General features: G+C 43.3%; 1 protein-coding gene across 1 annotated transcript in view; it reads right to left on the bottom strand.

The window, feature by feature from the left end:
• Nucleotides 1-20,074: 20,074 nt before the first annotated feature.
• Nucleotides 20,075-24,338, bottom strand: part of LOC140264592 (DNA topoisomerase 2-beta-like) — a 156,208-nt gene continuing 151,944 nt past the window's right edge. Inside the window, exon 6 of the mRNA XM_072360444.1 lies at nt 20,075-20,088. Coding sequence (XP_072216545.1) covers nt 20,075-20,088 — 14 coding nt within the window. The remainder of the gene's footprint in view (nt 20,089-24,338) is intronic.

Here is a 24,338-nt window from a genome sequence, read left to right on the forward strand (position 1 = left end):
TGAGGTGGAGGAAGGCCCCGCAGCTGTAATGAGGAACTTCCACACGGTCATTGATTTTCCATCTGAAAGGTAAAGAGGACTTCCCTTTCCAGCCGCTATCATCATTGGTCGGGTGGGTTTGCCAGGAACGGGCAACTGTCAGCAAGGGCTCAGAGCAGCTCTTCCCTCACCCTGCACCACGACTGACAGCATGCTCTGTTTTCTCTCTCCAGACCAAGCTGTCGCAGCAAGAGGACGGAGTCACCAGCTGGCAGTTGGCGTTCCTGTTTCTGTCTGGGCAAACCATCCCCTGCAGCCAAACGCCAACTGCAGCTGAGTGCCAGGGATCCCTCAGAAGAAGAAGTCGTGGTCCTGGCAGGTAAGGGTGCAAATCCAGCTTTCAAAACACTGCTTGTCAGCAGCACAGGTAGGATTCATGCTTTCAGTGGGCTTGTACCTCCTTCTGGCATTCGAGCCCGTGCCTGACATCTTTGGTTCACCCCTGTCTTTCCCAAATGAGTCTCTTGTCAACACAAGAGCTGGACCTGCACGAGGATCACTGTCAAGACAGTGACACTGTTGCTAGAAGCCTATTTGCTTCTGCCCACCACCACTACATAGCCAGATGTCAAGAACCTCTTTCATGATTCATCTTGCGAACGTTTGACACTAACCGCTGTCCATCTACTCCTTCCTAGGTGACCCGAGCCCTCGTCTGCCCCGAAGACGCAGGGCATGGGACGACAGCGCATCCTGTGCTTCCATCAATGAAGAGCTGTTAGGAAGCACAGGGTGCTGCATTTCAGTGGAGAGCCTTCCATATGGCACCATCAATGCAGACAAGAACATCATCGTCGTTGAAGCCCTCGTTCATCCCATCCCTCCGGAAGCTGCTGACCTGAGCCTGCCAGACACCACAGGCACCAGCGTGGATTGGGACCCAGTGCAGGGGTCCCAGGACAGCCCAGCCCAAGCACAGCCCGAGTGCCCCGACAGCAGCACCACCATGCAGGCTCAGGTCAGCAACACCGAGGAGAAGCCGAGCCTCTTGGAGGGGGACGTAGAATCAGACCGCCAGTCCCAGCCTCCAAGCAACAGCACGAGCTGTGAGCCGCTCTCATGATGATAAGGGAGGATGAATCCCACCTTTCCTTCAGACCTCACACCCCCTCCTTTCTCCGATTGAATAAAGGCCCGCTCGTGCTCAATCAACGCCTTGACTGCATTCCGAGTCTTCATTCGCAGAGACTGGGATGAGTGCAAGAAACAGCAAGGCAGCTCAGCTTGCACCGCTCTGGCTGTGGGGTGCGTGCAGGGACACTGTAACCATACAGGGAAAGGCTTCCACTGCTTCCTAAAGCTGTAGTCCAGCCCTGCTACTGCTCTGTGGCACAAAGCCCTGAGGGGTGTTACTTATTGTTAGCCCAAGGGAAGTCAGCTTCATGCACTGCGTTTTGTTGTTGCCGGGTGAGAGGGGGATGCACCTTGGTGAGGAGATGAGCAGTGCTGGATCTGCCTCTAAGAAGATGTCCTAAGGAGGATGTGAACACTGCTGGCACTTCCTCATTGCACGTGCTTGGAGGATCTTCAGTTCATGCACATTTCAGGATGTCTGTCAACAGCTACGAGGAAATTCTCAAGTCCTGGGAATTGCATTGAACAGTTGGAACGGGTAAGTGTCATCTTTGTACAGAAACAGCACGCCTAACAGTCTGTCTCACCACTCCAGAGTTAATCTGAGAATAGATTGACAGCTCTTGTCAGTTCTCTGAGTCAGGTTTCATTTGTATAAACTTGAACTTTTGAAACCAGTTGGAAATTGATGGTGCCGATGACCTCTTCCTCTAATTAAAGCATTACACACAGTGTATGCTAGGTGCTCTGCTTTACCTGTAGTGTTACATTAGAGAAGAATTCACCCTCAACTTTAAGCATCTGTATTTTGAACTGTGGGTGGTTTTGCAAAGGTAAAACTCAGGCGGCATCTTCTTACTGGTGAAAGAGCTGCAATAAAAGACATGGACAAAGTTACTTTAGGGGTAAGCCAAAACGCATTTCAATATGATCGTATCTTCTGTTGGAGTTGCGGAGTTCTCAAGAACACGGGGGCATTGGGATGGTACATAGGAATGCAGCCTACTGGTCCCATTGCCTTTTGGAAGAGGCTGTAGAACTGGAAAGAGCTGAACAGAGCACCACAAACCTTGTTCCTCGTTGTTCAGAGGGCAATATTCTCTGGCTGTAAAGTGGAGGAAGTTCAACATCATGACAGCAACTTTCACAAAATGCCAATGAAAATGCTGAATGTTTTTCTGTTCAGTTTTCACAGATCTGCGTTCCAGAATTTCTATGGAGTGATGTCAGTCTTTGCTGAGTTGATGTTGAATTGTGCACTGTGCCATGTGTGCTTTTTATGTTCCACAGCAGTCAGATGTGGTACCTGGTATGGCACAGTAGTTAGCGATTCCATAGCTTGCTTTTATGGTCTCTTAAGGACGACTTGCCTCATGCTAAAACAGAAACTGATGCCACGAAGAACTGAAGTCATCCACATGTTTGCCCACTGTATCATGTAAGAGAGACACCAAAGAAATATTTATAGCCTTAGAGGTAAGAAATAGTTTCTGCCACACTTCGGTTTACTGTTTTGATCTTTAGCAGTAGACAATAATATAAAAATAAAGCTGAGATGATTCTGACAGATCTCAGTGGAGACCGGGTTCAAGATTCACTGGTTTGAAAATTAAGTAGGAAATGTGACATGTTCTCTCTTTGTAGAAGCCATTAATCAGCACTCACGGTAAGAGAACTGGTTTTAATTCCTAACCTGTTTCAGTGTTTTGAAGTAGCATCTGCGAGGTCTGTGGGACACCAGAGCCCCCGAATGTTGTCACCTTCTGAGTGATCTGTGCCACCCACAGCACGAATGCAATGCTTCAGTGACACAGTTTGAGGCCAGGGTCAGATTTCTTAGCTGGTGTGGTCTGCCACAGTGACGAGCCAGGGCGTAACTGGAGCACTTGTGCATACTGCTCTGATTGAGCACGGGGAATGGGAGAGAGTCCTGTCGGTGCTGCTCCGTGCTTTCTGTGCTGCCGTTGTTACTGATCTTTCTCTGATACTTTCTACATGCATTTTCAGATCACCTTATCTTACAGGGCAGCTCTCTGATTCCACTGTTTCTAAGGACCGCCTTTCGGAAGAGGAAGCTCGAGTCTGTTTTCGACAGGTTGTTTCAGCAATTGCTTCTGTTCGCAGTCAGGGTTATGCCCACAGAGACCTCAAACCAGTAAGCCTGAACTGTAGTCAGTCTTTCATAAATAACCATTAACGTGTTTTTATGTTTCTGCCGGGGGAGAGAGAAAGTTACCCTGCTGTTGTGGTTTAACCAGGCAGGTGGCTCAGCATCACACAGTCCTCCACTCCATTCCAGTGGACTGCAGGAGAGAACTGAAGGGGGGAAAAGTAACACAAAGTGAGATGGAATTATTTACTGAGATAGAGAACAGGGAAATAGTTATGATGAATGCAAAAGCAATTGCTCGCCACCTACCAATCCGTGTCCAGTTAGCCTCCTGGTAGTGGAAGAGATTCACATGAAGTTCTACCCCCTTCAAAACTCTTTCCACAAGCTGTCGTATGGTATGGAACATCCCTTTGGCCGGTTTCAGTCAGCTGTCCTAATTCTGTTCCTTCTCACTTCCTTGGGCACTCAGCTGAGATTGACTTTGGCTCTGCACAACGCTGCCTGGCAGCAACTTCAAGCATCACCGCGCTGTCTACATTGCTTTTCTAGAATGAAAGCATTCGTACTATCAGACACTGAAGAAAATTCAGTCCCAGCTGAAACTCAGACATCCTTCATCATCTTGTGCTTAGAATTCTTTCACTGCAGGAAACGTTAGATACTTATTGCTATTTGGTACTACGTTCTGGAGCTGAGCTGGATTTTGTATCTTCCTCTGGAAGAGGAGTACAACATTATGCTCCTTATGGGACACAGATCTGATATGAGTGTTGGTTTCCCATTTTTGTTACGCTCTTTGCTGCAGTTTGTATCTAGAGAACAGCCCTTGTGGTGTCAGTCTGTTGTGTAAACTGCTCTAGTTTCGTGCCTCAAGGAAGAGTGATCCTTTAAACAAATGGTGGCCATACAGAGGGTGTGGGGTGAGATGCATTCCTCTGGCCCCATCCAGTGGATTTTCTGTCACTGAAGACTTGAAGCACAGGTTAGGTACTGGAAGGCTTGAATCTTTCCTCACAAGTAGGTTAGAGCTTTGCATTTTTTAAGCTGCCGGTATCTCTCAGTAAAGCAAATCATTACAGCACGAGCATTTTCCTAGGCATCTTATGAAATCCCTCTATCTAAAGAACCTTTCCCCTCTGAAAAAGAAAGCACTGTCTATCCCTCTTAGAAGAAACTGGCTTCCAGCTGAGAGGCTGATGGATTTATAGGCTTGGACGGTAACTTGGTGTGGAGGGGACTTGTAGAGATCTGTGCCTGAACCTGCTGCTCTGGGAATCGTCAGACCAAGTTTCTCAAGAGCTTTTCCCACTCTCATCATCGCTTTCTCCCAGGGATGAGGCTGCATGTTCTCTCTGGGGAATACGTTCAGTGCTTGAAAAGCTTTTTCCTTCTATCTAGTCTGCTGTTCTGGTGTATGGCTGTTTCCTGTCACTATCCCATCGTGACCTGCTGGCCACAGCCTCAGTCAATCTTCATACGCGCCCCCTCTGCCCCCCGTAGGCATTGAGAAGCTGCCACGAGGTTCCTCTGAACAAACATCTTTCTCCCCAGCTTCTCTTCACTGAGTGGGAGCTTCAGCCCCCTGCACAGGCTGCAGGTCATCCACAGCATCTGTTTCAGGTTGTTATCCTTCCTGGCCAAAACTAGATACAGTGTTGTAGATGCGGTCCAATGAGTGTTGAAGCAGGAATGACTTGTCCTGGTCTGGTTGTGCTGCTTTTTAATGCAGCTGATGACACTGTTGTACTTCTTTTCTGTCAGAGCGCACTGCTGGCTTGCATTCAGCCTGTGCTCTATCACCACTTGTCCTCCTAGTCCCCAGGTCCTTTGCAACAGATACAAGCTGGTATTTCCCACCTGGGCTATTGGAAGATGGGTAGTTGCTAGCAGTCAGTGAAGATCTCTGAGACGGCGAGAGCGAGCGAGCTTTTAGTAGACTGGGAACCACTGTCCACGGCAAGAAATAACAGAAGAGAAAATGTCTTTCCTTGGGCACTTGGGTGAAAATCATTCCTGACTGCTTTCCCATCCACCGGGAAAATCTGCTGACTGATAATTAGGAGCTGATAGACTTTGGACTCTGTGCAAAGCCAAAGGGAAGAGCGTCTGTTAAATAAAACATAACGTGCCCCCAAGTAATGCATGTTTGACCGCCATATGCAACAGGGACTTGTCCAAGCAAACACCCTAAAATCAAGCTGTTTCTGTGGCTGGCATGTACTTGCATCTTGTTTGGAATGGCCTGAACTGTGTGAGAGTGGTTAACAGATTGCTCAGAAGCACAGTTAGATCATTTTCTCTACCTAGACTCCCTATTTTCCTTGTAGGTACATCACCTGTCTTATGCAAGGGTCTGTATTCGGAGTATGGGGTTGGTGCGCCTCAGGAACCTTCTAAGGAACTGTAGGTAGGCTGAGATTGTGGATAGAATAAAATGACTTTTGCAGGTGACATACGGATCCTATGATTGCATATGCTTGAACTGAATTGCTTCTTGATCTTCAATCTGATTTCCAGAAGCCTTTATTAACATGGAAATGGGTGCTGGTAAGAAAGAATGGGAAGGCTGCCTTACTGATTCAAAGAGAATTACGTACCCTCAAATAATTTTTCCTGGCCAAAGTTGGAGCCTCCCACAGGTAATCAAGGCCAACAGGCTGTTGTTGCACAACCAACAGGCACGATCCAGATGATCAGCTGAGGAAAATAATGCAACATGCCAAGGGCACTGGATAAGTGAGCAGCTTGAGATCTGCACATTTACGTGATACTCGCAGTCTTAGACAATACTTGCTTAGTGAGGTCACACTGAATGAAAGCAAAATGTAAGATGAATGAAAATATACACAGGAGAAGAAGCCTCTGATGCTTCTGAAGTGTTATTCCCCGAAGACGTCAACTCTGTTAAAGCCAATGTTTCTCTCCATTCTTTGTGTTATTCCAGGGAGGCCTTGATTACCGCCTGAGCACATGCTGTGGAAGCCCGGCTTCTTCAGCACCAGAGCTAATCCAGGGCAAAGTGGATACTGGCTCAGAGGTATGTAGACCGGTGTTTGTTTTACCCTCTTTCCCTCCCCTCTGCACGGAGCATTTAAACGCAGTGGAGCTCAGGTAGGCTCTCTTGGTTTCCCTTCTGAATTCTGCTAGGCTGCATTGCTTGGTAGCTCTCAGAAGCTGTCAGTGGCCGCAGACTAGGAAAGTGCAATTGGTCTCAGTTCACACAGCTGGCTGGTTTGTCTCTGGCTGATCCTGAACTGTCTCAAGCGACTGCTTTGGGGCTCTACAAAACAGCAGCTTCAGAGATTTGCACTGTGAGGCGTGTGAACCTTGTTGTGCCTATACATCAGTAGAACAGCAGCAGAGCCTTACAGGTGACTGTGCTGACGGCTCTCGTAGCCAGTAACACACAACTGTGCTAAATCCCTTGTGATGGCTTTGATTTCATTTTTGCCAGTGAAATCCTGGTCAAAGGAACTGCAGCAGTGTGATGAGCTAAGATGAAGATACTGGTTTTAGTAGCGCTCTAAGTTGAGTGGAAGAGCAATTGAATGAGGGTTATGTGCTTTCTCTGGGACTGTAAGGTTTTTTTTGCTGAGGGAAAGAGCCAGCTTTTCATGGGCCATGTGTGGGCTTTGGCAAGGACAGACAATGCAGTCTGTCAGTAAGCCATTTTGGGTGCTTCAGGTTTGTAAGCTTGTCTTTTTGTTTTTCAGGCGGATATTTGGAGCATGGGTGTCCTGCTGTATGCTCTGCTGTGGGGGTTTTTCCTTTGGATGATGACAATACGATGGCACTCTACAGGAGGATAACATTGGGTATCAGTGGTGCTAGAATACACTGAGAAGGGAAATAGCTGAGCTTGACAAGAGGCCTTGCTGTTCGGATGGCAGAACATGCTGAGCTGTGGGTAGAAAGGCCTGTCTGTGCACTGAAACTTGGTCCATTTGTGAGCAGGACTTTGCCCATCTCTGCAGGGCAGCATAAAACTCTTTGTGTTCATCCTTATGCCAAGAAGCAGAATGCGGCACATGGCAGATGATCCAACTGCTTCAGGTGTTCGTTTCCTTAGAGTTGTGAATAGTTTTGGACTGAGAGTTTGCAAGCAGAATGGAGCTCTTAGAGCTGTCAGAGATCATTTCTGCACTGTTCAGCTCTACCTGCCTAACATACACAGGATCTCAGAGCTGCATTGCTTGAATTGGTGGAACTTGTGTAAGTGAACGGGGATGAGCAAGTTTTAGAACTTAGTCAGACTGCAGTAAAAATGTGGATAATCTCACGGGTATTAAGATACAGGCTTGCTATTTCTGCACCGAATTTGCTTTTATTTTACGTGGCTGTGATCTGAAGGTTGCTTGAAACGCAGGCACCTGGGCACTGTTGTGTCACTGAATTTCACACATTATAGACCCTGAAATGTCCTGGAATCTAAAACTCTGACTTGTTTTAAGCCTGCTGCTTGAATCTAATCAGGGTCATCATGTCTGTGTGCAGTGTTTCTTTCCCTGTGATGCTCCACATCATTTCATTTTGGGAATACTGAAGGAAATCGACTATGTGCCATAACTGTGGTCAGAACAAAGTATGTCTGGTGTGATCTCATGCATTTTGTAGCTCTTGTGAGCAGTTTGCCTTCCAGCATTGCCCTCAGCCAAGCACATCTTCATTTCACCATTGTATTTATTCAAGTGATTCTTAAGGCTGATTTCTCATGTCTCTGTTCCTACGTTTGGAAAGTAAAGAGACGTCAGTATCACCCAAATAGTTGTTCAAGGTTCATTCTAAATCCTCTTTTATTTTAGTTGTTTTATTTTCATTAAACTGTTTTATTGCAGAGAGGAAGATACGCTGTTCCCAAATGGCTTTCACCTCGCAGTACCCTGCTAGTTCACCAGCTGCTACAGGAAAAAGAGCCGCTTCTATTCAGATGGATCTACAAGATGCTGTTGCAGGAGCTCAAAACACTGGTGGAGTACCTGGAAATTATTCAGTGTTTAAACAAGTTAAATTGTTCCATGCCATGAAGAAAAGGTGAGCGTTGCCTTGTGCTGAAAATTCTCAAATAAAAACATGGTACCAGTTACAGGTAATAGAAATAATGACTATTTTAGTAATTAAACAGTCTTCAAGCAGCTTGCGCTTGGATGTTCTTAATTGTGCTGTAGAACTAAAACCGATCTGTAAACCAAAGATGTCTCATAAAGAAAGCTGAACATACTCAGTATGCATTTGAGCTATATCTAGGCAGTCTCATAAACACAAAATGCTCGTGGAACGTTTGCTGTAACCACAGGTTCTGTAACTGCTCTTCCCAGCTCAGGTGTTTGACCTTCCTTTTGGTGATGAAATACTGCTGGTCTCTATTTGTGCTTCTAGGCACCTCGAAGCTCTTAGGAATAGAAGAATTGTCTCCGGTTCTTTTCAATGCTGTAAGTAACAGCTCGAGTGTTTCTGCCCACTAGGTGGACCCAAAGAAGCGGACTGCAGTTAAACAACTGTTAAGTCACCCTTGTCTCGTGCAAGGTCCTTCTGATGCTGTTCACTGGTTCAGTAAGTGCACGCGTGGGGAGATTGTTGCTGCAGATACTGGGAAGTTGTCGTGTATTTGCAGGCAATGGCTGCCGTTGGTCACTGGGTGGCGCTGTGTCTCTGCAGAACTTCTGCTCTAGTAAAACGTCTCATCTGCTGACAGGTTTTGTACTTGAATTCAGAGCTCAGAACCTGTTGCCACAGAGGGACTAGTTGCTGAAGTTGGATGGCTCTTTCTGTTTGCTCCTTGTAATAGGTAGCCATAACACTAACTGTTTAAAAAAGCATCTGAAATCATGGCTAATTACTGACTGCTGCATAGCAGAACACTATCACGGTGAGATTGGGCTGTGAGATGACTTGAAAGCTGCTTCCTCAGTATAGGTCTTCTTCTTGCAGCTGGGACGCCTCCATGAAGACTGTGCAACAGAGCTTTCTGTGCTTCACAACAGGAGAAGAGAGAGTCTATCAGCATTAACATCAGAGGTAATAAACGTTCACAGTTATTCTTTTTTTCTCCTTTCATTGTGTTTTCTCAGCCATTCTATGTTATTTATATGGTCTGTTCTACCATGCTAAAATCCTTATGGATCTCTGGAAGTCCAGGCAGACTCAAAACAGAAACTTATGGAGAAACAACAGATGTCACATGCTGGCTTAACTCACATTAGTGAAATGTTTCGCGAAGAGGTGGAAAATATCAACACGTGGCTCAGACAGCCAAGCAAGTTCGGGGAATTACAGTTCACAAATGCTTAAAGAAATAAATTCATTCCTGTAACTTTTGGTAATAAATGAGGAAAGCTGAACTGAGTGCTTCCGGAGATGCTGTACAAGTGTTAACAATGGCATTCCAAGCTGTAGAAGAGATTTAAAACATGATGGGTACTCTGGCTTTACCCTGAATCTGAAAATTGTCTCTTGGAACTGTCTTTCTATTAAAGAGAAAGTGGTAGAATTTGAAGGATTGCTAAGATTTCCGTATAACTTTAGTAAGAATAGACATAAAATATAATAATAATAATATAATATAATATAATAATAATATAATATAATATAAAAATGTAAGTTTTATCTAGGAGAGATCATTTGTGGAGTCACTGTTACTTCTTTTTAGGTACAGGGAATAAAGAGAACAATCTACCTACAAGGGGAAAAAGTGCTTCTGTTCAAGTCTGTGATATTTTCACAGTCTTAATTCAGAGGACTTCTCATGCCTTGTAAGTAATTCAAGCCTATTATACTACACTGAGTCTGTCAAGCATTGTACCCACGGTTCTCATAGTAGTCAAAATATCCAATCCAAATCCACCTTCTTCCGGTTTAAAGCCATTTCCCCTCATTCTGTTGCTACCTGCCCCATCCCTCTCAGCCTGTCCACATAGTAGAGGTGCTTTCAGCCCTCTCTGATCACCTTCATGGCCCTCCTCTAGACCTGCTTGAGCAACTCCAAGTCCTCCTTGTGTTGAGGGCTCCAGAACTGCATGCAGTACTCCAGATGGGGTTTCAATGAGTGTGGAGGGGCAGCACCACCTCCCTCGACCTGCTGGTCATGCTTCTACGCTTTAAGGCTTATGCTGTAAGGTCCTATATGCTTTAAGGTTTAGATTAGCTCTAAATGTTTGGGTACCTTACTTGTTCTGTTTGGCTTAGCAAGGAAGGTCTTCTTCTGAAGCATCCTCAGTCTTCGTCTGGGCAGCATCCTTAGAAATTACATGGACGTTACGTGAGTGGGTGCTCCAAGGGGGGAAGAACTCACCTTTCTGATCTGTTTCCTTTTAGGACGCAGTCCTGGAGAGGATTTGCTTTACTTGTTTCCTGGAGACCTGGATTCTCAGATGGCTTTGACTGCAGCAATTTCTGATGTTCAAACTCTATTTTTCAGGTTTTGTTAACTTACTGCTATGCATTTTGTTTGCCTTTCACAAATGGAACTTTGCAAAATAAAGCACGGGTACTCAAATGAAGTGCTGCTGCGCCTCCTGTGCTGGAAGACTAATGACCTATGTAACTTCTTTGCAAAGTATAAGTGCAGCGTGCATTGCAATATGTATTAACTGCAGCGTGAGAAAAATCAGTCCTGTCTAATTCTCATTTAGGAGATAGGAAAGCCTAATCCAAAAGACAAACAAACCCCAGAACCCGGAGACTTAATATCCAAAAGGTGAACAGGTAGGATTAGGGTCACCCTAGGAAGTAGCAAGTGCTGCAGGTTGGTTTGCTTAGCTCTGAACCACAGAGAGGCACCACAATGTGAAGGGCAAACGGCATGAAAACACATGCACAGGCGCTCCGCATTCAAAGCGTTTTGGTTGCCCAGGACTTTGTCAAGGAAGCCCTTCTTGCCCCTTAGCCCCAGGAGTCTGACTGCATCACCCCTGTGATGGACTGAACAGCGACTGCAGTCACACACCTGAGAAAAACCCTGATCTCAGTCCCTCACAAGAGCACTTAGAGCTGCTGTCCTGTGAAAGTCCATCCCTGTCCAACTCTGTCACAGCACTCTGTGTTACTGTGTGTCTGAGCGTCAGCTGGCCCACCTTCCAGCACTGCACAAGATGTCACTGTCCCCCCTTATTCAGTCAGCCTGTTTCCTCTAAGCACACTTGGCTTCTTCTCACACTACTGGCAGTAAATATTCACCTCAAAATAGGACAAAATAGGTTTTGAACACAGGCAGAAATGGCTCCACACAGGATTGAACCTGTCAGTTGCGCTGTATCTTTGTGGCCCCTTCATTAATTAATGCCCAGAACGCAAGCGAATGGACACACTTTCCTCCTGTAAACCTGCCTCTGCACCAGTCGGGTCTATAAAAGTCTGCTCTTAGTGCAAGGGCTCCTAGGAACTCAAAGCAGGACCAAGAAGTGGAAGTTACAGACTGATGCTGAGATCCTAATGAGCGCAGTGAATTATTGCTGCCCAACCAAAGCAGCCCTAAGAGCCAATCCTTAGAGTACCGTGCACATGATGAAGGACAACCTGTCTGGCTGTCCTGACGTCCAGAAGGGCCAACAGCAAACAGACGGCCAGACCTTCATCACACACTGCCACGCACTCTCGTGTTTGCACTGTTACTCCCTGCACGTGATTCTTGTCTCCGACTGCTGAACACCTCACAGCCCTTCGTGCCTGTAAATGCGCTCCCACCGCACACAGGTGGGCTCGTGGAACAGAGCCACCTTCCCTGTCGAATCTCATTGCAAACTGCTGCCCAAATACACGGCAGCTAAAAATGGAAGTGAAAATAAAGTGTTCTACAGAGAGTTATTTGGATTTTGAGATTTAAAGGTGCTCACACCAACGCAAATTCACCGACAGCTTAGCAGAGTAAATGCATTTATTCAGCTGCTGCTTTTGTGCTTGTTTGTTTGCAGATGCAAACACATGCGCACGAGTGACATGTTATTCCACATGTTTACATACGTGTACCTAAACACACCCATATAATCAACCGTGGCACGTATATATATGCATACAGGAGTCCCAGAGCAGTTTCTGTAACCCGAAGTTTATATTTAAATGAAATATCCACAAGAGATACACCGATCTGAATGGATACACTCGTCTGTTTCCTAATGCTTACAGTAAGACAGCACGCACACACTTCAAGTTACATGTGTCGGGCAGAACAAAAGCTCCCAGATTTCCCAACAGGAGCTGGTGGTGGTGGATTACCCCCCACAGCCCCTAAATGCAGGCAGGGCCACCAACCTCCACTTTAATACCAGCCCAGGCTGCCCAGGGCCCCATCCAACCTGGCCTTGAACTCCTCCAGGGATGGACGGGGCATCCACTGCATCTCTGGGCAGCGTGGTTGACAGAGGTCTCCTAATACAACAACCTGCAATAGCAGTAGTTTTTCCTGCGTACTTTTCCTTATTGACAAAGTTTTCAATGTCCATTCATAAGCACTGCTCAACATTCTCAAAGTCCACGAAGTGTTTCAAAATTCGGTACGTAACTCCATGAGAACATTTGCAAATAAATTATTACCCAGCCCCAAGGTGAAGACGGGTTTCTGCAGAGCATCATACAATCTCAAATTCCTCTTTCTTAACAAGTTCTTTCGCAAAATTAATTGCTGTTATTAATTACCAGGAGAAGTAGTTGGATTACTTACATCTACCTGCTCATTTTTGTGCAGTAACATTACTTGACTTCTCAGTGGCCACCTATAAGAACTCAAAAGAACTTTCCTATTTCAACAAGACAATTCTCCTACAAGGAAACAAACTAAAATGTAAAGCTGCACCAAAATTTTACGGTGAGTTTCAGCACAAGCAGACCTGAAACACGAGGAAAATGGTTCAAATACAACTGCCTCCAAGTAGCAAATCCTTCAAGCAAGCTCACTTTGGTTAGATTCAGTTGTTTGCGCTGCTCTGAATAAGTGCAACAAAGGACATCCCTGCAGACACGCACACCTACGTGCAGAAAGAAGCAGCAGCAGCATCTGACCCCTTTGTTTTCAATGCAGAATTTGTCCTGGTTCCAGCTGAGACAACGTTGACAGCACAAACGTGGTTCTTGCTGAGAGATGTTTGCAGTCCCAGGGCTCAGTCGGGAAGCGCCACCACACGGGATGGAGCCGGGACAGCTGGTCTGGACGAAGCAAGGGCTTTATTCCACACCACACGACATGATGCAGAAGGCTGTAAAGATGTGGGCAGGGGCTGCTGCTTGCAGTTGGCAGGGCATCAGTTGGCACGCAGTGAAACCTTGAGTTGCTAGCAGGGCATCAGTCAGCAGGCAGCTGTATTGTTAGCTGGGTGTTGAGCGATAAGTAGTTGCGCTGTAGAGATGTTGATGTTATCGCATGTTTGTCTTCGTTCTTCTTTTCTGTCTTAGAAAACAGTTTTTATCTCAACCCACAACTTCTGTTCTCCTTCATCCCACTTTGTGTGGTGCTGAGCTTCCTGCTGGGTTGAATCGCAACAGAAGGAAACTGGCATTTATACTGAGAAATGTCAACCTCTTCCTCTCACTCCAATGGGACGGTTCCAAAGATTATCGTTGTATAAATGAAATGTTATCCAGGCTTTTCCTCTATACATTTTAAAGGAGCTAAAGTCATTGGGATTTTCAGGCTTTTTATTTAGTTGCACTAAGATCCCACCATCTTTGTAAAGCCAATTCTCTGTTCTGGGTCATCTACTTCCATGAAGATGTCACTGAAAAAACACTCTGAGCTTTTGGTTGGCTCCTCTTCCTTCTCCTTCTCCTTCTCCTTCTCCTTTCCTCTTCTTCTTAAACATTTGTTAGTACTGAGGTCTTAGATGGATGCTCCAAACCAGAAGTGGATGCTCAGTGAATATGATCAGCACGTTCCTTCACTGAATTACTCACCTCTCTCTTTACATGCCTCTCTGAGGATGGCATAGCAGCAGGCTAGGAAATATCCAAATGTTATTTACAGAACCCATGAAACAGTGGTGATTGCAGTGTGTCCAGCAAGTGTTAAAATACTCCATCAATGCAGCCTTCCAGAGGGTTTATTACAGCCTTCCTAATGGTGTGAGCTGAGCACACTGCTGCTTTATGCTGTAGTCATAAATAAAAATAAAGCACACCTGCCTTTTGCTGTAGTCCTGAGATATTTCTCTGCTTGCCTTTCACTCCAGGAATTTTAACAAGTCATTTAACTATGCTCTTTTTTACAACTCCTCTTCTCTTAGTCCCATGTTCTGTGGATTCTGATAGACCCAAGTGCTGCAAATCAGCTTCATGCTGATATAAGCCTGACATGCCCAACTCACAGAAAGCCAGAGACTTATACAGTAAACTGTTTACACAAAGACAAGTCACCTTTTGTGTATGATATTTCTGTTTACCCTCTGTATATCCATCTAAACGCTCTACGATTTCTTTCAAGAACTTCTTACCATTCATTGTAATATCATTTCTGCCACCAACCTTTGGTCAGTTTCTCTCATGTGCTATTTGATACTCTAGGCTAACGTTGGATAGGTTTTGGCAACTGATTCAAAAGATGATCAGAATCAATTTAACCCTGCTGATAGTTGTACAGAGATGGCTTGTGCACAGCTGATTTAATTTTTTGTTGAAGCCAACACAAAATCTGCATCTTTTAGGATGTGTTCTTCTTATCCTATAGAGTGTGATTCTAGTTACCTAGTCACTACGTATCGATTACACGTTAATGTAATGATGGTGCATCTTGCCGTGTGCTGATGAGCTGATGGACGCTATCGAGGCTACGGACAGAAGACTTTGACTATTGTTCACCATACAGAGAAGATGCATCATGCCTAAGAAGAATGAAGAGGGATGGAAAACATCACGGACAAGAACTGCTTCTCGAATGGTTCCTGACAGCAAGAGGACTATCTAATCACTTGCTCCATCCAGTTGTGGTGCTGCTTTTCTTAATACGGTTGTGCCTTATGCTACTGACTATATTATATAGAGTTTGTTAAGGTTTATATAGAGTAACATATAATATTAGTTATGTTTAGAGTATATTTTAAGGTTATACATAATATATTAAGGTTTAGCAAATAAGACGGATAATTCAAATGGGCTTCTTTAAGTATTTCTATTAGTGTATAGAATACTGTAGACTTTGCAAAAGACTATATTTGGGATTTTAGTGGTTACACCGTAAGGGGGCAGATTGTTGTATTTGGGGAGGGGGAGATGTTGTAGATGCTAACGAGGCTGAACCTTGTAGTATTTGGAGGAGGGGAGATGTTGTAGGCATGTAGGCAGTAGCGGCGCTTTTCGGGATGTGTCGCGGTAGTAGCCCCTCCTCTTCCGTCCCCTACCTTGTGATGTACCTTGGGCGCGCATTTCAAACGTGCACCCTAGGGGGTGTAGACGAAGTAATTAAGGTATATAAGGTGTTGATTACTCCTAATAAACGCCACTTTTGCCACCTTCCTTGATGAGTCACGGTGGTCTTCTTGGCCCTAGAGGAGGTTTTGCTAGAACCTGGGCAAGGGGGGTTCTGAACTATGATTGCACACGGCAACATTTTGGTTCCTTCTGGGAAAAGACGCGGTTCATCTAATTTACTGTACTGCGCTGTTGGCTGCTGTGAGCACCATTTTAAATCAGTTTGTTAAGGAGAGCTCATCTTGCTCCATTTTCCTGCCATGAATTGAAGGAGCTCACTTACTTACGTAATTTTGTATGCAGAACTGAGAGAGAGACATCAAAGCCGTTAAAATAACATACCCTGAAATTACTACCGATGATGCTATGGAAAAAGAAACTGCACAACTCATCCTAATAGAGAGGACTTCTCATTTGTTTTCTTCTTTAAGGTGCGGAACGTGTCATTACGCTGAAAATGGATATTCCTGGACCCATGCCACCTCTTATTCAGGAAGTGTTGGAGAACTCTGAAGGACACGAACCACTGACACCAACCTCCAATGGAAACACTGCAGAACACAGCCCGAGTATCTCACCTAGCTCGGTGGATAACAGCAGTGTCAGTCAATCCCCTATGGTGCAATAAGACATTTTCCAGCTACTTCAGACATTCCTAACACCTTATGTACAGGGATGAAAAGCAAGAAAAAACATTTTTACTGCTGCTTACTTTCTGGACTTAATATATATTTATATATGTATATATATCTACATACATATCTATATATGTATATATATAGATAGATAAAAACTCAACAAGGACCAAGACATTTTCATATGTATCGATATATACTCCTTGCTGTTTAAACTCTTTAAAATAGAAAATGCAAACTTTTGAAACTCTAAATCAGCCATTTCATGCAAAAAAAGAAAAAAAAAGAAAAAAGAAAAAAAAAGAAAAGAGAAAATAAAACTAGCTAAGCTTCTGTTTTCTGAACATTCAAGACTGCATGGTGACAAGACAGATCTCAGACTTTCAATTCTGGTTGCATTTCTGATGACTTTGTACATACAGATGTATGGCTGCACTTTCTGTACTGGATGTTTGGTGCTTTCCTTTTGTCTCTCATACCTACAACAATCAAGACACCAACCAGATGAAACGGACCTACTGCACACATCCATAAAAGCAAATTCCAAGGACCGTCTGATTAGTTAATATGAAAACTACTCTTTGATGCCCTCAGTTTGCATCTCCTTCCTTGTAAAAAGTACACGAAAATCCCTGCACTCGCAGAAAAGACATCGGTGTCAGCATTAACTGCCAGATCAGTTATTCAGATGTCATTGGTTCCACTGTTAACGTCACTTTAAAATTGAAAAAGTGGTTTATTACCTGGCTGGTGACCTACCTACACCATTAACTACTGCATTGCTACAGTAATGATAGCCTCCAAGGCAGAAACACTTCTCAGTGTTACCATGTTTTTGTTTACTTATTCACAAGCCATTAGGGAAACTTCATGGGATGACAACCAGCCGACTCATGTACAGCTTTCGAATGGGTGAGTCCAGGGTATTTCCTTAAGAGTCGACCACCAGGAACGAGCTGGGCTACGCGGCCTTCCAGGTGCTAGGGAAGTACAGACAGGACTTCCAGAAACACAAGGAGAGAATCTGCCTTCTTGGCCTTGTTAAATCACCGTGAAGCAGAGTGAAAACTGTGGTAGAATGGTTAACAGATTTAAAGTGTCAGTTTCTTAGGTTTCATTTAAAGCACTAGTGGATTTTTTTATTTTTTTTATTTATATATATTTATTTTATTATATATATTATTTTTATTTTTATTTATTTATTTTAAAAAAGCACCCGTGTAGCAGTCGGTCCCTCTTTGTGCTCTTTGGGCACTTAATTAAACATACCAAAATCATCATCTTCATCGGACTCTGCAAAATATTTCACTTCTTTGCTAGCCCGACCTGTCCGGGGCTTCGGGGCAGTTTCGGAGGCAAAGCCTGACTGGAAGATTTCCACATCAGAATCCTGGTCGAAAGCGGCCTTCTTGGATTTCTCTGGAAAACAAAAGACAAATCCTTTGTGAAGCTCTGTGCGTTTTGCATCGTGACATTCAGTCCTGAAGCAACTCTTATCTAACAGATCTAACATAATCACAGCTACACCCCGGTTACTACATCAGCACCCCGCCATAAGAATCTTTTACTGAAGTGAAAAGTGGAAAGGACCACTGAGAGGACTGACCTTGCACGGTGTTGATTCAGGTGCCTTCTTCCCAGGGTTGTAATCACCTTCATTTTCTGAGCCAGATGGTTTCCTTGTCTTTGCCCCCCTCCCGTTTCCTAGGTGAGAGAACATAATTTCAATAAAACATCAGAGTTCAGCACGCTGGAAAAAACAGCAGTGATATTGTTACATCTCATCATGTCTGTGTGTAAAGTTGAAATTCAGTTTACAGCTCAAGCTTCTTCTCAATAGGCAGAAAATACAACATAACAGTTGATTTTCTTAGTTTTATCTCTCTCTTTCAGACTTCTTCTGGAGTTACCATTCTCTCTACCAATTCACACTGTCAGTTCAAGACAGGGCCAAACTTTGTCAGCTCAACTTCTTCCAGACTTGCAAAGTACTGCAATTCCTCAGTAACTTTTTGTGCTGGTAACACAGCATTCATGCACCTTCACAGCTTAGGAATTTACTGTTCCTGGCAGCTGTCAGCACAACCTTTCCCTTTAGAGTGTTCCGATGAAATCACTGGCTGTGCTGCGGTGCTTCTGTCATTTTCTTCTTAGGACTGAGAACTGGGATACCAATGAATTGGTTTCAAGAACCAGAAAACCTGACTCAATAGAGCTGCCAACCATCAGAACTTCACTGACATCTAGAAAGGTGAGCTCACACAATGAAAATAAGCAGTATCCAACAGAAGGGATGAGCAATTAAAAGGGGCTTGGAGTCATTACATTCCCAACAGCGAAGGTCACTTAAGAAGTTCACAGCACTGATGGCCAAGAAACACCAGTGAACACTTTCTGTCATAGAACAAGCTCAGGGCTGAGTAATCCGCTGGTGATTCATTTACTAATAAATCAGTGTGGTTCTTTTAGAGACTATCTCTGCTTCCCTTGAAATATAACCTTGAACCTGTGTTACAGAGAGCACAGACATCGTGTGATGCTAATCGACACCACACCTCAATTACTACCTTTGGGTGCCGCAGTCTTCTTTGGAATGCCAAATTCCGAATCCAAGTCAGAATTTACAGTTTCCATCTTCTTGGCCTTGGGAGCCCTTTTAGGTTTAGGTGGCACATCTACTTTTGCTGTTAGAAGTCAGAGATACCGAATGTGTTACATTCACATATTGCTTAGAAATATCAAATTTAAATAAATTACAGAATAAATGGCAGATGTTAAAATGAGATGAGCCTCATACACTTGAGGAAAACATACTTCAACTTTTATGTTGGAACTGTGAGAAATAAACAGGAATCCTCACTGAATTTCTATTACTGCTACACAACCTGTCTTGCCATCTTTATAATACAGTATTTATATTGCTCCGAAAGCAATGCCTCCTATTCATTCTCATGGAAATTACAATGAATACAAAGAGCTCAATAACACCATTCAATAGTGTTTTCATTATCTATGCCTTTTCATCGTCGATGAACAAGAGCTGTGCTGGTAAAAATCTGCCCCAGCAGAGGTGACCTACTGTCACTGTCAGCACTGCTGAAACGAACCCCCCACTGCCTCACTGTGCTCACTGTTTGGTGTCCATAAACATTCAGCAAGTGTTGATTAATGTCAGTGGGTGCAATTTTTCCACATAGAAGAATTCATTTCCACCCCTTTGCTTCACCTGCACTTCCACATCAGACACCGTTTTGTCAGACTGCCCCTTTGCTGCCATCTGTTACATTACAAGGAAATGGAATGGAATACTGCTGGGAAGGTTCAACCTCGGCTGCCACATCACCACCATCCACCTCTGATATCGCGGGCCAGCGTAATAAAACAGGAGGCATTGGTCTCGGAGCAGCCCTCATACATTCACACCATGGAGCAGAAGGGCAAAAGCTCGCTTGATCTTGATTTTCAGTACGAATACAGACCGTGAAAGCGGGGCCTCACGATCCTTCCGACTTTCCGGGTTTGAAGCGGGAGGTGTCAGAAAAGTTACCACAGGGATAACTGGCTTGTGGCGGCCAAGCATTCATAGCGACGTCGCTTTTTGATCCTTCGATGTCGGCTCTTCCTATCATTGTGAAGCAGAATTCACCAAGCGTTGGATTGTTCAACCACTAATAGGGAACGTGAGCTGGGTTTAGACCGTCGTGAGACAGGTTAGTTTTACCCTACTGATGATGTGTCGTTGCGCTAGTAATGCACTCCACATGTTGGAAGACAAACCAGCCTTTAACAAAACCCTCTGCTTCGCTACTGACCTCTGTGTAATCTGTCAGCCCTGAATACCTTAAAGATAAGGAGCATGTAAAAAGCTCCACATAGCAGGAATGTGAACACTGGTGAGTACTCAAGCTTTCATCTGTGATACTGCTAAGGGAATGTCTTCAGACAGATGAGTGTCTCCAGAATCTTTTTGGCAGCGTTGCCTTTAACTGCTCCCTGCTGGAGAATCAGTGTACTGCTTTGTGTGATGGATGATACCTACTAAGTAGTCCAAGTATCATGGCCTGCTAATATTAAAAATAAAGCTCTCTTTGGCATCAAGGAGAGGCTCCGGCAGCCTTTTAGATAGATCTTGAGAGTGAAGAACTGATACTTAGGTCGGAACTTGGGAACCATATTTGAAAACAACAAATAGGTCTCTATAGATATCGTAATTAGAAGACAAAAGAACTATATTAGCATAAAGCAAGTCAGAGTCAGTTGATGCCAGAGATCAGAAAATTTCATATCAAATTGATCAAGGTCTGAGAAGAAATTTAACTCTTAACTATTCCGTTATTGTCCCTGGACTGAGAAAGGAATGTAGCCATACAGGTAACAAGACAGAACAAGTAGTCCTTCAGTATCAGCTTCCTGTCCTCCAAAATTCAAACTCTCAAGTCACAAAAAAACCCCACATACGACTGTTTGTAGTAATTGCTTCAGCTACACAATAGACATTCCCCTGTGAGGCACTCATGAGAGGGTGAGTGGATGGAACGTTGCATGAACACAGAACTAAGGACATGACTAAAAGAATACCAGCTGAGTAATAACTGAGCTATTAAGTTAGCACTACACTGTCAAAGAAATGGTGATCATGTACAGTTTGGGCAAAGGAGAGATGATGAAAACTGTTGAATGCTGTGAATTTTCATGAACCAAAAAGGAAACTGTGTCTCTAAGACTACCATGGAGACAAAAGTAAACTCTTCTTCCTTGAATGAGAGCCTGTTTATACCTATTTTGTAAGGGTAAAGGTTTATCAGCACTCAGAAACATCACAGCTGCGTTTTGAAGTGTCAAAGTTTTGTTAATGACAACTAATTGCATCCACACCTTCAAAAAAGGGGAAAGGAGAGAGAGGTTGAATGCTAAGTTGCATCCATACTACTATATACACAGTTCTTTCTTGTATTTAAAACAGATGTTTATCATAAGAGACTTAAAATAATAATAAAAATAATCTACATTCGTTGTATTATAAAACCTTACTGTTGATGATTAAAAAATATTTGAAGTTTTTGGAAATCAGTCAGACATTCAATTAGAGTAGCACGATGTCAGTGAGACAGAGATTAGAAATGTAGAAGCAAAGAGGGGAGGGTGGATGGATGCTGCAGATACCTGGCACCTAACTCATAAAACAAGATAATTTTTTCCTCATTTTTCATAAGGTAAATTAATTATAGTAACTGGCTGCTTTCTTGCAGATTTCCTGGAGGTATGTTTTTGTGATGTTAACGTACTAAGTTCAGCTGTAAGTTGGTCAAAGAAGGCAAAAAAAAGCTTTTGGAGGAGAGAATATTAAGAAGCAAGAAAAAACAAAGTCATCTGAAAGAAATAGGAGAAGCAAGGCAAAGATTTGAAGTCTGTTAACTGCTAAGAACTCTATTTTTCAACCTAGGTAGAAAAAACATTATTTGCAGCATTAATTATGGCAAGCATTTGCTATAATCCTTAAAATGTACTCAGAAAGAGGCTCCAAGCTCTTCTGTAGAAGTAGACAGATAACAGTGACTATGCCTATATTCTCCAAGGTACACCTTATTCCTACAAATATCCATGCACGACTAATGAAACCAATACAACCAATGAACACGCTCTTGGAACTGTCCTGAATTCCACAGTTTAAGAACATGCAAGTTGTCACTTCTAAAAGCCTCACTAACAAATGAAGAAACTTCTACCTCTGAAGTGTGAAGATAACTTTCCATTCCGTGTATCAAAAAAACCCAGTTAAGTACAACTATGCCAAGTACATGGTCTGCTTAGGACTTAATGTACTTCTTGGGGATTCCTCCTTTGCACAGTTGTTTTTACTTCTAACGTTAGTAAGTTAGATGCATTATAGAAGACTATCTTCAACCACAAGGACATCATGTCTCATTTATTCCCTGAGGGTTAAACCCTTCCATTGCTTTAACTAAAAGGCTGAACTCCATACACAGTAAGTATTGACATTATGGTAGAAAGAAAGAAATTAATATCATTAAGAAGCTGGAAGAAATTCACACTCTCTCCTGCAGTGCCACTGAATTTGAAATAAATGAATGCTCTTCCCACTTTTAAGATGATGATGGTGAAGAGATGATGCAAAGATGGAAGTGAAGAACTTGAAAAAACTTGATTTACATGGTAATCCTACACTTACCTTTTTTAGCAGCTACTGTTTTACTTAGAATTTTCTCTGTTTGCTTTGAGGCGAAAGGTGATGAGAAAACAGGAGTAGAATCCTCCTCATCACTGTCCAATTTTGTTGTATCTATAACCACAGAGTATGTTCAGAATAAGATTTGTTCACTGCGTATTTTAAATCATCCTTATCGGTTACAGTCAAGATCAATCTCACAGATACACCTTTCTGATACTACAGATAGGCTACGTGTGTACCATGTGCCTACAATACAAGCCATGTTCCTCTAAGGAACAGAACCTCTTATTTCTTTTCCCCTGCATAAATCCCAATATCATTACTCTTAAGACTACTGCATTAAGTTTCAATTTATGACATAAAACCCCGTACGTATTCTGTAAAAACAGCTAATGTTTAACTTGAGCATTGAATACCTCTGCTTTTAATTTCCACATATGCTGAAAGTAATACAGAAGTGCTTTGAAGTATTTCTACACATCTCTTTAAGAAAGAAAATCAGATGAAATTCTTATTGTGGAATATTTCTTTACAACTCTTTACAACTGCGTGAAAGGAGGTTGTGGCGAGGTGGGGGTTGGCCTCCTCTCCCAGGTAACTAGAGACTGGATGAAAGGGAATGGCTTCAAGATGCACCAGAGGAGGTTCAGTTTGGATATGAGCAAAAACCTCTTCTCTTCTTTTTTTAGTAATTTCTACTCTAGTATTTTGGATAAGGTGAAAGATTTCTGGATCAAGTTACACAATCTTTCACAGCAACTCTTGGTCTTGTCATTAAGGGCTTTTTCACAAACATCACAGTGAAGAGAATAAAACGCAAGTTATCTGCAGCAGATAATGTCCTTAAGGAGCGCTGCAGTCCAAGGAAAACACAGGTTAGCAGTTTAAACTTTCTGCCTCAGTACACGTTTCACAAAAGCTGGAGTACCTGCAGCTCTCCTAAGCAGCGAGTCTCTTGGAATAATCACAGGCTCACTCTCTTCTAAATCTCTTTCAGACTTGGATTCATCATCTGACCAGGGGTTTCGTTTCTTCACTTGTTTTGCACTGGATTTTGTAGGTGATGGCGCTCTTCTTACTCTAGTACCTGTAACAAGTTAAAGCATCTCTAACAGTCAGGGGAAAAAAAAAGCACAACTTCTGCCTTTTCTAATTGTTTATGTTGCATAATCTTAGCATAGTTTATCCTGAAATGTTTTCTTTAAACATTATAAGTTTTGTTTTACTCCCTAAAGGAAAAATTAAGAACGTGATGAAAATTTCATATAGAGGTTAACCAGCTGCTGCTGCCAAACAAATTCGCTCTAAGACAGAAAAGTATAGAAGTCTCTAATTTGAAGTTATAGCTCCTGAGCAGTCAAATTATTGCTTTTAAAAGGTTACTGGAGCTTTTCAGGACAGGACAAGATCAGTTTTCCATTATTCAGAGAATTGGGGCAGGTAAGGTTACTGGACAAATCCATTAACACGCAAAGCAGAGGATACACTGTTGGAGGTGGTACAATACAATTGCAGGGCAAGCTCAGCTAAAGCTGGACTAATTGACTCTGGCTCAACACTAATGAGGGTGGTCATAACCGTACTCAGGGTGCTTCTCTATTTATGGGGGTTATCTATTCATACTCAGATCTTCTCTTTATTCCTTTAGCTTTCTGTTTTGTTACTGCCTGTCATGACTCTCCCCCAATTATCACCGTATTTCTCAAACAGTAATAATAAATTCCTATTAATAGGAAAAAAGTTAACATAGACATTGGTTAGTTTGCCACACCACAGTGTGCATACTTTCTAAAAGTCACCATGACTGAATATGTAAATCGGAAAATAAGTTTGTTTATTCAAGTTCTGCAAGCTGTACTGTACACTGAGACTGAAGTTCGGGGCTTGGTCCTTCAGTGGC

Source organism: Excalfactoria chinensis, chromosome Z, assembly GCF_039878825.1.
Source record: "Excalfactoria chinensis isolate bCotChi1 chromosome Z, bCotChi1.hap2, whole genome shotgun sequence".
In the NCBI taxonomy this organism is placed as follows: domain Eukaryota; kingdom Metazoa; phylum Chordata; class Aves; order Galliformes; family Phasianidae; genus Excalfactoria; species Excalfactoria chinensis.